The sequence below is a fragment of the Sinocyclocheilus anshuiensis genome, unplaced genomic scaffold (assembly GCF_001515605.1).
Source record: "Sinocyclocheilus anshuiensis isolate Anshui unplaced genomic scaffold, SAMN03320099.WGS_v1.1 scaffold1051, whole genome shotgun sequence".
Classification (NCBI taxonomy): domain Eukaryota; kingdom Metazoa; phylum Chordata; class Actinopteri; order Cypriniformes; family Cyprinidae; genus Sinocyclocheilus; species Sinocyclocheilus anshuiensis.
Genome location: NW_015546234.1, coordinates 2,039,488 through 2,056,008, shown reverse-complemented (window position 1 = coordinate 2,056,008; position 16,521 = coordinate 2,039,488). Strand labels below are relative to the sequence as shown.

At 39.8% G+C, this 16,521-nt stretch overlaps 1 protein-coding gene across 1 annotated transcript; it reads left to right on the top strand.

Moving 5' to 3' along the window:
• Nucleotides 1–429: 429 nt before the first annotated feature.
• Nucleotides 430–13,355, top strand: LOC107701518 (uncharacterized). Its single transcript, XM_016503558.1, has 5 exons — nucleotides 430–1,984; nucleotides 6,315–6,505; nucleotides 9,374–9,518; nucleotides 10,512–10,817; nucleotides 12,462–13,355. Exons 1-5 carry the CDS (start codon nucleotides 470–472, stop codon nucleotides 12,624–12,626), a joined length of 2,322 nt encoding a protein of 773 aa, XP_016359044.1. The 5' UTR covers nucleotides 430–469; the 3' UTR covers nucleotides 12,627–13,355.
• Nucleotides 13,356–16,521: the final 3,166 nt, after the last annotated feature.

Below are 16,521 nucleotides of genomic sequence, written 5' to 3'. Positions count from 1 at the left end.
TCTCTCTCTCTCCCTCCCATCTGTCACATTCTCTTTTCCTCTCAAAAGGCTGTATACACACTCGAAAGTATATGGATGTGGCCTCAGGGTTAGACATGATCACAGCTGCTACTGGAAACTCCCAAATCAAGTCAGCCTGCCTGAGCTGCATAGCCCTTTAATAATTAGCAGGTGTGTGTCTGTGTGGATGTAATAAAGGCATAATTTAGTGCTTAATTCTGCTGCAGTCCAATACAGAGTATAGTTGACCGTTTGCCTCTTTCTCTCGCTTTATCTCTCAATTCAAGTGTGAAAGTGTGTGTGTGTGTTTTAATTTTGGGCAATCTAGCTCCCCTTTCCCTGCACCTTTAAGAGCGCGTGCCTGTTTTCGTAGCTGAAGGTCACTAAAACGCACAAAAAGCTCTCAGCTCTGCGGTCCAATATAGCGCATGCGCAGTGCCTCGGGACTCATACACTGTCAGACTGCAATATGGCGAGAATGCCTGGCAGCGGGGACCACTGCTGTAAAGATGATGAACCGGACCCGATGGCGGGGGAACGGGAGAGAGACGGAGGCTCGGGCGAGGAAGAGGAGGAAGAGATTCAGGAGATCCAGATCACAGGGGAAGAGGGAGAAGTGTCAGAAGAAGAAGCCGAGTTAGAGTGGGAGGTGTGCGGGGAGCCCGACAGCTGCGCTGCTGCCGTGGAAACGGGGGAAGCGGTCTTTATGCGGAATACGGACCAGCTCGAGTCGGCGGCGGCGGGGGACCCGGTTTTCGCCGCTTTGGACTCGGGACCCGAGGGAGACATGCACCGCTCCAGGCTCAGCGAGAACACGCGCCTGGCCACCCGGTACGCGGTGCGAATCTTCCGGGAATACCTGACGGAGAAGGCGCAAAGTACGGACTTTGAGAGCATGGACAAGCACGCGCTCTGCAAAGTGCTGCGCTCGTTCTACTCGGAGGCGCGCTCCAAAAGCGGACAGCTGTACAGCAAGTCCTCCCTCATCAGCATCCGGAGCTCGCTCAACCGCTACCTGAACGAGCCCCCCTTTTGCCGCACGCTGGACCTCACCAAGGACCCCGAGCTGCGCAGCGCCAACCTCGCGCTCGCCGCGGTCATACGCAAGCTGGAGGAGCAGGGCGCCGGCCCCGTGGTGCAGAAGCAAGCCATCACGCGCTCCGACCTGAGAAAACTCTACACTTCGGCCGTGTTCAGCGCCAGCTCGCCGTTCGGACTGCTCAACAAAGTGTGGTTCGAGACTTGCATGTACTTCTGCACGAGGGGGCGGGAGAACCAGCGCGAGCTCGAGGAGGACTCTTTCGGGCTAGCCGTGGACGAGGACGGACGCAAGTTTGTGTATTTCAAAGCGCTCGGGCCGTACCACAAGTCTCGTCCCGCCTCCTGGACGAAAAAAAGATCGGACACGGACGATGACAACCTTCCCCGCATGTACGAGACCGCCACGGAGTTTTGTCCCTACGCGAGCTTCGTAAAGTACCTCTCGAAGCGCAATCCTCTCTGCAAGGCTTTCTTCCAGCGCCCGCGGGATCACTGCAGCGAGACCGACACGACGTGGTACGAGAACAAAGCCATAGGCAAGAACCTGCTGGGCACGAGAATGCAGATGCTGTCGCGGGCCGCCAAACTGTCAAAGACTTACACCAACCACTGCATCGGCGCCGTCTCCATAGCAACGCTCAACGGCATTGCGGGCATCGGGTCAAAGTTAGCGCCCCTCCACGTCTCCCCGGAAACGGCCAACGGAGGAGCGCACCTGCAGCACGTGCTGCGCTGCGAGGACGAGGCCGAGCTCAAACCGCAGAAGGTGATCAAACGCCCTCGGACGCTTGTCTATCCGGTAAGCGATTCGGGACCGGGGGCATCGCCGAAAAGACTCTGCGCGCGCACCGCCGTGGAGTGCGCGGACACTCCGACTGTCACCGCGCTAGTCTCCTCTCATTGCGAGCCCAACGGAGAGAGTCCTCGTATGCTCCCCTCACAGGTAATAGCGATTTCATGTCTTTAGCACGTCGGTATAAAGACGGAACGTTTTTGACACGTGACACGTGCTTAGAACAGCGCTTCAGATTAGTTTTCCAAGCGGCCCTGCTGTCTGTCAATCACACCAGTCAGAGGACAATTGGGTTTTCACACCGAGTATATTTATGCAAATTAATGATTTAAAACAACGTGGGATGTCAAATTTGACTCATCTCTGTGTGTGTGTGTGTGTGTGTGTGTGTGTGTGTGTCATTTTGCATGGAACATTTGTCAGCAAATCCCTGATTTACTTCTTCATTGTAATGAGTCAATTTTGTTATGATGGTGTTATCTTGTGAAAGAGTGCTATTTCAGGCTGAAACTTAACTTTGAATTGTGCCACTTGATCCCCATTAATGCACAAAACAAGTGCATTGTACGTTTTCATGTTCATTTAAAAAAAAAATTTTTTTATGTGTTTTTAAGGACTGTTTTTAGACTTAGATTAATACACCTTTATTGTATTTGTACATTTTTTACTAACTAACTCCCCATCTTTATAAACAAGTCCATCATCTCCATCTTTGCCGAGGGGCAGCAGCACAAATTGCCAGTGGTGGTCCATTTGGGGATGTGATTAAGACTGATTTCTTCATATGTTGGTATTATTATGCTTTGTAAGTAGGCTGTACTAAAACAGGCACAGATTTCTTCACCCTTCAGCATGAAGGTGAGTGTGAAAAATAAAAGCATTCGTTGCCTGCGGAGGAATGAGCTAATATTGCACCTGTGCTGGGCTCCAGCAAAAACCAATGACTCCTAAATATAATGCCTGAGATGAGCTGTTTAGTGTGGTCTTCTGCTGCATGACACTATATTAATTAAACAGTGCTCTACAGTACCTGTACCACACTAAAATATTAATCCTGAAGAGTTTATACCTGTGCTTTTTTTTAAATGCAACCACGGCTATATTGTCGTAATGAATGTTAATGTTGAAGTATTTTTTTGTTTGTAGTTGCCATGCTTTAAAAGCACAGCATGTATTTGTCTTAAAAAACGTTTGGGGTAAGTATTTATTAGCGACCCCGGGGAAGAGAGTCCTGGAAAACATCCTAGAAAAGAACTGAAAGGCCTTGTCAATTATGACACTTCATAATTTCACATTCACATCCAGTTATATCCTGCTCCCTCCTTGCTAATTAACAGATGTAAAGTGAGTCTATGCTCTGCTTTCATATCTTCCTCGGTTGCTGTACATGCTGAGATGTGGGTGAGATTCATTAACAGTGAAGTCTCTGAGTCAGAGACTTTGAAACTTTGAGAGACTTTTTTACCTCATGGATCCATTGTGTCCTTTAGATCCATCGTTTTACATGTTTTGCATTTACAGGTACACTACCAGTCAAAAGACTGTTATGCTCACCAAGGCTGACTATATATATATATACAGTGGGTACGGAAAGTTAATGAGGAAAAAAAATTAACTTAAATGATTTTAGCAAATGGCTGCAATATAACAAAGAGTGAAAAATTTAAGGGGGTCTGAATACTTTCCGTACCCACTGTATATATAGTGAAATATTTGAAATTATTTTTTTATTTATTTGTTTGTTTTAATATATTTTAAAATGTATGTAATGTATTCCTGTAATTGAATTTTCAGCATCATTACTCCAGTCTTCAGTGTCACATGATCCTTAAGAAATCATTCTAATATGCTGATTTGCTGCTCAAGAAACATTATAATCAATTAAACATTTATTATTATCAGTGTTGAAAACCATTGTGCTGCAGCTGCTTAATATTTTTGTGGAAACAGGGATACAATTATTTTTTCAGGATTCTATGAATAAAAAGTTACAAAGGAACTTGAAATAGAAATCCTTTGTAACATTATAAATGTCTTTACTGTCACTTTCAAAATCAATAAAAAAAAATTATAAAAATATATTACCCACAAACGTTTATTTTGTCATTTTCCACCCCATGATCTCATTTTCTCATTGTCTACACTTAGCGAGAAAATAAAAGACTTTTTTTTTTTTAATTATGCATAAGAAAAAGTCTTTTTGACCTAAGTTAGTCTTCCCATAGGCATAACACCCCATTCAGCCACCATTAGAAAGCTGCAGCCGCTAAAACACCCAGTTGTGCCAGAGATGTTTATCATTAGTGCTTTAATGTGCTTGCCTGGGTACATGTTTATTTGCACATGTTCTGTGTATTACCAAGGGTTAATGCTTGTTTTTCAGGTCGCTGTATAAGCCAGTCCACTGAACTCATTCTCTCAGCAAGTTTCATTCTGTAAGACAGTCAACTCAGATATTGTTACTCCGCTCTGGGCAAAAAAATGCATTGATAGTACACAAGTATACTTATGTTACAGTTAACTTTTTTCTGTTTTTCATCTTTAAAGGAAACTCTGCCCATGGCTGTTTCATTGCACCTCAGTAGAGAGTGACCATTGAGATTTAGCAAACAGTTATTTCCCAGCACAAGCAGATGTTATGTCAGACGAAGCCCATTGAACGAGCCCCTACTGATGCTAATGAGAGTGGCGCTGCTGTAATGTTGTGTAGTGCTGACAGCCAAATCACTATTAATATCGTAACAGGTCAATTTAATTATTTCCACTTATATTGCAAATGTAGTTGTCAAGGTAGAAATTATTATCTGTGTTTATGTTGTAAAGCATTTAGCGCTGTGCTCCCCATTCCACTCATGACATGTTAACCAAATGAGGAGGCTGCTTCAGTTGTTTCTGTTAAAATACTTTCCCATTCTAGTTTAGTGTGCAGAGAGGGCTATAAGTGAGCCATTTAAAAGTTGATTCCCAAAAACACAGGACAATGGATGATGGGAGTTTGAGGCAAAAGGGGCTATAGAAGTGTTCAGGAAACCTGCAAATCTGTTTGGTTTCAGCTAGTGACAGAGATCAAGTCAAAGTTAAATCAAAATTGTCACCTGTTTATGTAATATTGACATATGACATAATATTCCAAAGGAAAAAAAATGTGCATTTGTAAAATTTAAACCAGTGGTGCTCAAACGTTTGCTACGAAGGTCTGAACGTAAATGTTGCATTATATCCAATTATATTATTAAAACAGACATTTAAAAAAAAAATTCAGATGTGTTATATTCTCTACATTTCAATGCAAAAAGTAAAAAACATATATGTAGTACTTCCTTAACAGTAATGAGAGAGAGAGAGCGAGAGAGAGTCAAGAGTTAGTGGTTGCCCAAGCGGTCCTCTTTGTTGTCTTTAATAAACATTGTATTTCAGATTAATTCAGAAACTTTGAATCACAGTTGTCATAAACACGTTGAAACAAATAATACATATAGATACTTAAATCAAATCACAGTAAGCAAATAAATAAATAACCATATGTACAGAAAGGACTTTACTCATAAATATCTCAGATTAACAACTCAGGTAAGTATCAGGTAAGTATCTTAAAATTACTGATAACACAAATGATCAATTGAACAAATTACTTGAACATTAAAGCATGTAAATTATAGTTTGACATGAAAATTAATAAAAAATAACTAACCTTAACAGTAAATGAGAGAGAGAGACGAGTTAGTGGTTGCCCAAGCGGTCATCTTTGTTGTCTGAGAATGCGCCACACTTTTCCAGAATTTGGAAAATGCAGCTGGCCTGTTCAATGCAAACCCATTATAACACATTAAAGTAATTTAAATTAAACTTATATATACACATGTAAATAGAAATAAACATACATAGATACAAAACAAAATATAGCAAATAATTTAATATTCTTGTGACCCAAAATGCAGGGTGGTCACATATATACACTCTAAAAAAAATGCTGGGTGGTTTCAACCCAACTTTGGATCAAATATGGACTAACCCAACTGTCTGGTTAAAGTTTTTAATTACATTTTTAACACGACAGGCCAAATCAAAGGTCATCGCAGGCCATAAACTTTCGACCACGGGCCTGTGACATTTCTTTTCTGCTGACGTCACAAATGCCTTTTACTTGTTCAGCCCTTCCCTTCCAACCACCTCATTCCATTCTGGTCTATTCAATGCCCACTTTTCATGATCCAATCAAGTCTTGATGGATAAATTCAATCTCAATGAAAATATCAAAAAGTTCATACAACTTGTTATATGCTATTTTCCTAGGCAGTATATCTATATTCTCAATGCATCTGTTCTGGTGTCAATATCCACTTTTCATGATAAAATAAACTCCCAAGGTTTTTTTCAACAAAGTAAAATGGGTTTCAATTTCATGTTGACTCATTTAACCTCCTAATATAAATGTTAATCTTGAAATTGCCTATCTTACCTATCATCTTTTTTTTCTCAGGAGAATCGCAGCAACAGTGTGGGCATGTCGACTCGGCCGATCTTGGCACATTCGCCGGTCTCCCCGCTGAGTACAGCTGGCATCCCCACACCTGCACAGCTCACGAAGTCCAACGCACCGGTCCACATTGATGTAGGGGGTCACATGTATACCAGCAGCCTGGCCACATTAACCAAATACCCAGAGTCCAGGTAAATTTCACACAGACACCAAACCTTATAGAAATGGACACCATAGTGTAATAGATAGGGCTGGGAATTGATTTAAAAAAGAATCGATTCTGAGGTGTTGCGAATAGAGAATTAACTTATTTCAAACAGCTCAATGTCATGGTAAGTCACGAAGAAACATTCAAATAAAGCATATTGCTGATAATTGCCTTTAATTAAGTTAACGAGTTGTTTCATTCTGTGATACAGCATGTTGAAAAGCATACAACTGACAAATATTGATTAGCCTATGTCTTGGATAAGTCTCCTACATTAAAGTTTTGCACCTAAAACACACAATACAGACACTGATGCACACGGATTTGTGCATTTGTCTGTTCACACACAAGTCCGTTATGATGTGTGTTTGCTCCATATGTGTGTGTTTTGTGTGTATGTGTATGTGTATGTGTGTGTGTGTGTGTGTGTATGTGCGGCTTGTCTGTGCTCATTAGCTCATTGACCGGTATGTTTCTGCAATGCCAAAGAGCATTATTGTCTTGTAGCTGCTGACTGAGTCAAACATCAGAGCACAGGCCAAAAGGAGCCTGAAGCGCTTTGAGCCAGACTAGCACCCTGTTTCACAACTGCTCACATGTCTCACACAGTTTCCGCCTCCCACTGTCCCTTACAGTGGCATAGAAATACTGAGTCTCACACATATTGTCTCATAGAGAATCAAACGGATCTGGTATAATCTAGTATAGGCCTTGGAAAGCCTTTGTAATTGTCAAATAGATATTTCTGAGAGCATTGGCATCAGTGACACTTGTGATCCATTCCCCCCTTGGCTACTTGATCACAAAAAACATCAATATGACAATGCACTCATCATAGAGCCAGGAAGCAGGGCGCTGGATGATGACATTTGCGTCGTCAGGAGCAATGATGGTCGCTGCCTCCAGCCTTGCCCTCTGTGATGCTGATGCAGATGCAGGCTACAGTTCAGGCAGACTGTGCTGACCGAAAGAACTGTCAAAGTCTGCTCATGTATTTACATGAGCACACTCAGATTGTTTTAATGAATATTTTAGCACAGTGGTTCTCAAACTTCCATCAAATCAGAACCTCCATGCAGTTTTCAAAATAGGACTAGGTGTTATAATCCCAATATTCAGGGATTATAACACCTAGTCACAATTTTCCCTCAGATTGTTTTGATCATTTATTTTCCGCAAACTGACGTCTCTTTAAGCGCAAGCAAAAACAGTACATTGGTAATACCATTGTTATTGTAGTTAAGAGACAATAGTCCACTGGCCTTTTACAACACATATGGAAAGGATCACTATGTATTAATTTCACATGACAACATTTGTATAGAAGTATATTGGGGAATTTGGGTTAGAGCAGTTTATCTTAAAACTTGCTCAGTCGAGAAGCACATGAAACTGCTGTCAGACTGATTGTATGTGAGAATGAACTTTGAATTAGTCTTAGTTATAGTTACTTTTTATTGTATATACATCATAATTAGAAATAAATGTGGGAAAAACATGGGAAAATAAAAAAATACTAACAAATAAGAAAGTATGAAAATACCAAAGATTAAAGAAAAAAAATCATGTCAATTTATATAATATCAGTTATATCAATAAATGTCGATTTAAAATAAATGTTGTTCTTTTGAACTTTCTTAATAAAAAATCCTGAAACTCACAGAAATATTAAGCTAACATTCAAAATATTAAAGGGTTAGTTCACCCAGAAATGAAAATTCTGTCATTAATTACTCACCCTCGTGTTGTTTCAAACCTGTAAGACCTTCATTCATCTTCGGAACACAATTTAAGATATTTTTGATGAAATCTGAGGGCTCTCTGACCCTCCCATAGATAGCAAGGTAACTACCACATTCAAGGTCCAGAAAAGTACCAAGATGATCGACAAAGTAGTCCGTGTGACATCAGTGGTTCAACTGTAAAGTTACGAAGCTACGAGAATACTTTTTTGCGCAAAGAAAACAAAAATAACGACAGTATCATGACGCGAGCGTGTGGCGGCGCTGACCCAGATCCGGCGTAATTACGTCATCACGCCGGATCTGGGTCAGCTCGTAGCTTCGTAACTTTACAGTTGAACTACTGATGTCACACGGACTACTTTGTCGATCATCTTGGTACTTTTCTGGACCTTGAACGTGGTAGTTACCTTGCTGTCTATTGGAGGGTCAGAGAGCCCTCAGATTTCATCAAAAATATCCTAAATTGTTTTCACGAAGATGAACGAAGGTCTTACGGATTTCGAACAACACGAGGGTGAGTGATTAATGACAGTATTTTCATTTTTGGGTGAACTAACCCTTTAAACTTTTTAAAAATTAATAACAATGTTTCTTGAGCACCAAAAACATTAAAAAAGCTTTTGAACTCCAAGCTTCGACTCCAAATTTTTGAACTGAAAAAATAAACTATATTTGTAATCAATTGTGTGTGTGTGTGTGTGTGTGTGTGTGTGTACCTGGTATTCCCTACATTATGGGGATCAACAAGGATAGTAATACCAGTAAATGTTGACCTTGTGGGGACATTTTTTGGTCCTCTATGAGGAAAAAAGCTTATAAATTATTGAGAATTAAGTTTTTTTTAAATCTAAAAATACAGAAAGTTTTGTGTGAGGGGTAGGTTTAGGGTAATGGGATAGAAAATACAGTTTGTACAGTATAAAAACCATTAATGTGTCCCCATGGAATGCCCCCATAATAATAGGAATACCAGTGTGTGTTTGTGTGTGTGAGAGAGAGAGAGAGAGAGAGAGAGAGAGAGAGGAAAAACCTTGCATAAGAAAGCTAATCGTTGTTGTTGTTCGATTTCATCTAAATATTTTAACATCTGTCTGTTCCTCTCACAGGATTGGTCGTTTGTTTGATGGCACGGAGCCCATTGTATTGGACAGCCTGAAGCAACATTATTTTATAGATCGCGATGGACACATGTTCCGCTACATTTTAAACTTCCTCAGGACCTCAAAACTGCTCATTCCAGATGACTTTAAGGTAGGAATTAAAATCTTATGCTGCATTATTATAGGCTTTTTTTTAATAAAAGAATAGTTCGCCCCAAAATAAATTAAAAAAAAAAAACTTTACCTTTAAAATATATTGAAATTTTAGTTTTTTATTTATACTTTTTATTATACTTTTTTCTTTTAAATAATGATCAAGTAGTGTATACTCGCATGTATGTACAGTGTAAAGAAAATATATTATTTTTTACTTGATGGTTACACCACATGTAACCATTTCAAATGAAATCTGCAAGTCTTTCAAAACAACTTCATACAGAAACGTTTTTAAATCTAAAAATACAGAAAGTTTTGTGTGAGGGGTAGGTTTAGGGTAAGGGGATAGAAAATACAGTTTGTACAGTATAAAAACCATTAATGTGTCCCCATGGAATGCCCCCATAATAATAGGAATACCAGTGTGTGTTTGTGTGTGTGAGAGAGAGAGAGAGAGAGAGAGAGAGAGAGAGGAAAAACCTTGCATAAGAAAGCTAATCGTTGTTGTTGTTCGATTTCATCTAAATATTTTAACATCTGTCTGTTCCTCTCACAGGATTGGTCGTTTGTTTGATGGCACGGAGCCCATTGTATTGGACAGCCTGAAGCAACATTATTTTATAGATCGCGATGGACACATGTTCCGCTACATTTTAAACTTCCTCAGGACCTCAAAACTGCTCATTCCAGATGACTTTAAGGTAGGAATTAAAATCTTATGCTGCATTATTATAGGCTTTTTTTTAATAAAAGAATAGTTCGCCCCAAAATTAACATTCTGTCCATATGCTGTTTTTTTTTTCATGAAACACAGAAGTAAAAGTACTTTGAAGAATCACTACACATTTCTTGCCATACAACAGTTCATATAATGACCAAGGGCTGTCCAAAAACAAAATAAAAAGACAGCCATAAACAAAGACTGATTTTTCATTTCTAGGTGAATCGTTCCTTAAGTATCAGTTGTGCCATCTATCTGTGTGTGTAGGACTACTCTCTGCTGTATGAGGAGGCCCGATATTTCCAGCTGCAGCCTCTGCAGGCTGAGCTGGAGCACTGGCGTTCGGAGCAGGACTCTAGGTACACATCACGCATGTGTGAGTGTGTGGTAGTGCGCGTTGCCCCCGAGCTGGGAGAGAGGATAACTCTCAGCGGTGATAAAGCCCTCATCGAGGACATCTTCCCAGAGATAGGAGACGTCATGTGCAACTCCGTCAACGCAGGCTGGAACCATGATTCCACTCACGTCATTCGCTTCCCTCTAAACGGATACTGCCACCTAAACTCTGTACAGGTGCGTGACACCTTAAACACCACTCACACACCAGCCAATTCCAGTTATTTACTTATTTTTATACTAAATATTCATTTTTATGAAGTATTGATCACTTTTTTACTGACTTTTGAGAATTCACGAGCCATGCAAGTCATAAACAAAGTCAAAAATATTACACAAAAATGTGATACAACTGTCCTGATATCATGTTGAAGTAAACAAATTTCTTGAAAAGAAAACCTTAAGTAAAAAAATATATTTTTCAAAGTTGTAAGTAAAGATTATATTTTTAATTATATATTAAAAGAGTATATTTTACAACAAAATGTCTAGAGGCTGTCTAATCCTGTTTGCTTATTAAATCTTTTGGCCCCTGGCACTTGCCGTCACACTAATGGAAGCAGGAGATTGAGAAAAGTAGAGGCAGAAGACAGGAAAGAAAAATGAGAGAAAAAGAGAATTGAAGGACAAAAGCATGATGGAAAGTCACACAGTGCAGACAGACAGAAACTTTGACCTGTAAATGAGAGGTTGGGTGGGTGGGAGGTGTGGGGACCAAAAAAGAGAAAGATGGTGGAAAACTGTAGATGGAGGGAGGGAGTGAAGGGAAATTTAGGCAGTGCTGGAGAGAAAAAGAGGAAGGGACATCCTCAAGGCACACTAATGGAATGTGATCTCACAGTTCTGTGGAGCGAATATCTGCAGGACTGGAAGAAACAGTGAGAGAGAGTGAGACGGAGAAATAGACAGAAAGAAAGACAGAATAAGCAAGTGGTTTAAGTATCTCATTTTGTTCAGTTGAGAGAGCTGCTGGACAGATGGTTTATAACACTTTTGTTGTGTTGTGTTTCTAACTGAAGACGACAGTGATTTTGTGCCAGGGGTGTTCAATTAAAGGGATAGTTCACACAAACATGAAAATAGTCAAAATTTACTCATGTCGTTCTAAATCCATATTCTGTTTTTTTTTTCTCTATGTCTCTCTCTGTGAGACACAAAAGCAGAAATTTGAAGTCTTCACACTGTTCTTCTCAAACAGTGATTGTTTATAGTACAGCATCTTTAAAGCTCCACATCCTTAGCAAGTACATGTGCATCCCAACAAGTAAAGCATTCTGCTAATTTTTTGCATTTGAATCTCAAGCTGTATAAACACATTTGTAAAGACAACCTGCCAAGGTTGACAAGAGAATGTTGATTCAGAGGCAACATCTGTGCCAATAGACATCTTAACTATTTGTGTGGAGAAAAATATTTACACTACTGTTCGGTGTCAGGCTTTATTTATTTATTTATTGAAAGAAATTAATGCTTTTATTCAGCAAGGATGCATTAAAATGATCAAACGTGACACTAAAAACTAAGCAGCACAACTCACTTGAGCACCAAACCCCAGCATATTAGAATGATTTCTGAATGATCATGTGACACTGAAGACTATGGCTGCTGAAAATCCAGCTTTGCCAACACAGGAATAAATTACATTTTAAAATAATTTAATCAAATAAATTTGGCCTTGGTGAATATGAGACTTCATTCAGAACCATTAAAGCCTTACTGACCCCAAATGTTTGAACAATAGTGTATATTAATTGTTTACTGTTGGTAGAATATGAAAGGATAATAATTTGGTGTGTGTTTGGGATTTTTTGTGTTCATTAGGTTCTGGAGCGACTGCAGCAAAGAGGTTTTGAGATTGCTGCTTCTTGTGGAGGTGGTGTGGACTCAACCCAGTTCAGTGAGTACGTTCTGAGGAGAGAGACCAAAAGAAGTCACCGTGGGGTCACGACCTCCGTCATTCGAATCAAACAGGAACCACTGGATTAGCTGCCAGCTCTCACAAACAATAAACTGGATGTGGTATTTTTAACTGATTATAAGGGATGTTTTAATTCATGTTGTAATCCTCTGAGACTTTTTTTTTCATTGGCACTGCCCCTAAATAAACCGTTTCAAATAAGGAAAAATATGTTGAAATTCAGATGGGAAATTTTTCTGAACTTCTCTGGCTATACTGAGTGGTCTTCATTTTGATTCTCTGTGTGAAGGTTTGTTTTAAAGCTTCAAGACTGCCAGACTGCACATTTGCTGGATTTGTCTTCACCGTGACAGCTAGGAGTGGAAGTGGCTAAACTAATGCTACACTCTATATACATGTATGACATCCTGTAAAGAATTTCAGCTGCCATACAGTACTTATTTAGTAAGCTGTTTGATGAATAATTTATGTTGCTAATCTTCAAATGTTTCTCTCATAAATAGCACATCACACCAGAGAGGAATAGCAGCACTAATTAGAAAAATACACACAAACACACACACATATAAAGGGTAAATCACAGCTGTGGGTTTCTGAGGGATCATATGACTTAGACAAACCCTCATTTTGACAAACGCAGTCATGAAACTGAATGATCTGAAAGATTTCACTATAAAGTATATTTATTTCCCCAACTGTTCTCCATTTTTATAATTTTAGCAGACAAGTTCAAATAGAAAACTGTCAAATCAGTCAGATGAATATATGTTGTAACCTGCAGTATTTTTTCTTTTAAATATTACACACAAAAAAATTATGTAATTTTTTTTGTTTTTTGATCAAAAATATACAGTGTCCGGCTACACTTAAAACTGGTTTATAATCCATGAGATCAAAGTTTGTAGAAGAATGTAATGTGAAATTATTAATAAAAGTTTTGAAAAAGACTTCTGTATTAACATATGGAAAATATGGCTACAACATAACGCACAAGTTTCAAGGGATTGTCTTTTTCTTAAAGAATTTATTTAAGAGTACAATTAATTTTCATTCAATTATTCAATTCGACTGGCGAAAACCTCATGACATTTTGTTCGTGAATCATTCTCCTTAACTTCCACGCGCTCACTTTCTCTCGCTTCAAAGATAGATTTTTTTTTTTTTTTTTCAGTGTGGATCCATGCAATCCATTGCGCTTTGGCGAAGGATTCAATATAGTGACCGATTGCAGAACTACAAACAAAGAATAAAAAGCGTAAAAAAAAAAAACTACAAGCATGGCGGATGTGCACGAGACGGTTTAGATCAGGGGTGCCCAAACTCAGAGTTTAGCTCTAACTTGCCTCAGCACACCTGGTGGGAAGTTTTTAGTATGCCTGTAAGAGCTTGATTAGCTGGTTCAGTTGTGTCTAATTGGGGTTGGAGCTAAACTCTGCAGGACACCGCCCTCCAGGACCGAGTTTGGGCACCCCTGGTTTAGATAAAGGGATTCGAGTTACTAACAATCAACATTTACCCTGATAAAATATTTATTTCATGTTATCTGTGTTATATTTCATCTGCAACAACAACAATGTGAACTTTTATAAACATCAGTTTGGCCATTAACTTTTAAATGCGTCATTATGCAAAATATGAGCAGAGTTCTCAAACGACTCACAGCTGGCAGATCAACGTGCTACTTCTTTTCTCTTCAATACGGTAGGAAGTTAAATGAAATTAAATGCAGAGGACGTTAACTGTGAAAAGATGATTGACTGGCCAGTTAACAGTGACAGGGTGCGTGTAACTATGCGACAGAGTCACAGAGTGGTCCATTAAAATTGGCATGAAATCAAAATTGAAAATTCTTATTTTTAATGGAATACTGCATGCGCCCTCCTCAAAATGACACATCTTCTCTTCCGGTCACGAGCTATGGCGCAAGGGCGGAGCTAGTGACGTGAGGGGTAAACACTGGGATAAACAACGGGGAAAAGCTGAAGCTGATGCTTCACTTTATAGAAATCAAAGCATTGACCAGTGCTGACGCAAGCAATGGGGGAGTACACTACCCTTAAAAATTGAAAGGATATTAGGATATTACCACAACATTACAAGGACATCGCAAACAATTTTTTATGAATATGACTTAACCTGATGGAGGACGTGCTCAGTCATTCAGGCACTCTCCCTCTCTCTCTCTCCCTCTCTCTCTCTCTCTCTCTCTCTCTCTCTCGCGAGCGCGCTGTTAGGCATGTTTTGTGCCGTTGATCGTTCTTGTCATCGTCTTCCTCAATAAATAAAACATTTCTTCATGCTAGGGTGTCAGCAGTGAATCCAGTGGAGAGAAATCCCCCCACAACTAACTGCAAACTGGCATTCAGATCTACCTCCATTTTGTTAGCAACGCCCCAACTTCCAATGATCCAATCAATTCCCGAAGGACGAAATCAAGTCCCGCCCTCTCATTTCAGATGCCGTTTCACTCGGATAGACGTCACAGTAGAGAAAAAAAGACAATCGCTACTTCCGTTTCATGCTGACTTTAAAGACAATTGTGTGACATGATAGTATGTCCCAAAGCTTGCGTACTCTTCTACTACACACTCAAAAGTATGTACTTTTTCTTCACCAAACGAGTACATAATTTAAGGGTGTACTTTATAAGTAGACACATTGGGACGCAACATGGCTGTATAACAACCAAGTGGCATTCAAGTCAGCATTTCATTGGTTGGATCTTACTGAACAAATACGCCCTTGACTGAAAAGGGGCCAATTAAGATGTTTGAATCTAAACAAGATTCGGAACTGCACTGAACGAAGCATCTCATTAACAAACGCTTGAATGACTCGGTGCTTTTAGCGAATCAGTTGAGTGATTCACTGACTCACTCACACACAAAAAAAGACATTCGCTTGTCTCCACCTACTGGCGTAACTGTGTAGCGTACAGAAACACTCAATGAAAGAACCGAAGAATCATGAATAGTTTGGATGAATTCAAATGATTTGAATCCTTCGGGTGAATCAAAATCTCCACCTCCGACTGCTGACTTGTAGTGATGGGAAGTTCGGTTCTTTTCCGCGAACCGGTTCTTTCGGACAGTTCGATTCAATAAACCGGTTGAAAAAACCGGTTCACCGGTTCTTTTACGCTCGACGTAATGACGTCATTGGCGATGACGTAATGGCGTTAAGTCTATCGCGGGCTTAACACATTCAAATATAAAGTCAGTAATCATAACATCAGTCAATTAAAACATCATTATAATCTGATACGTTTCTTACAATTTGGATTTTTGTATCTAAAGCATCAACACATATACAGGCAGTGATCTGCAAACTAGGATGTTTTACAGTTATGACGTCAATAAATTAGTCTTCATCAGCGCAGAAAATATGCTCCACTTACTATGTATAATCCATTACGGTTTATTTGTAATTAAGTAAATTTACGTTTCGCCGGATTGCCCTTCATTCAAGTCTTCGGTTTACCCGCGCTCATAACATTAGCACAGAATCAGTTGTCCAAAAGAACCAGTTCGGTTCAGACGTGCTGTGTCAGTCATAGTAGGCAATCTGTTCGGTAGCTTCACGCTGAATCGCGCATGCGCAGTATCATCAGCTCATCGGTTCTCAAATCGGACGTGTCCGAAAGAAACGGTTCTAGGTTCAGTATACTGGTGATCCGAAAACCGATGCAACCGGTTCTTGACTCGAGAACGAGAACCGCTCCAGCAGTGGGCGTGTACGTTCGTTATCCGGCTGCTCTGCTCGTGTTCATCTTCAGTTCTCTCTTCACAGCAGTTCAGTCAGTGTACTGTTTGAGTACATAAATTACTCCGGGATATTGGTTTATTTCGACTCAGAGGGAGTGTCAGCCATGTTAAAAAAGTGAATAACTTAAGTAATTTGTGGATTAATGCTTACTGGAGACGCGAACCGTTTCAAATGATTCAGTCAGATTTGGTGAACTGG

What these genes read in the sequence shown, in the direction of transcription:
- LOC107701518 (XM_016503558.1), top strand. Translation starts at nt 470, where the DNA reads ATGGCGAGAATGCCTGGCAGCGGGGACCACTGCTGTAAAGATGATGAA. An exon ending in CTCGTATGCTCCCCTCACAG is followed by an intron (nt 1,985 to 6,314) that starts GTAATAGCGATT and finishes TTTTTTTCTCAG; the next exon opens with GAGAATCGCAGCAACAGTGT. An exon ending in TCATTCCAGATGACTTTAAG is followed by an intron (nt 9,519 to 10,511) that starts GTAGGAATTAAA and finishes CTGTGTGTGTAG; the next exon opens with GACTACTCTCTGCTGTATGA.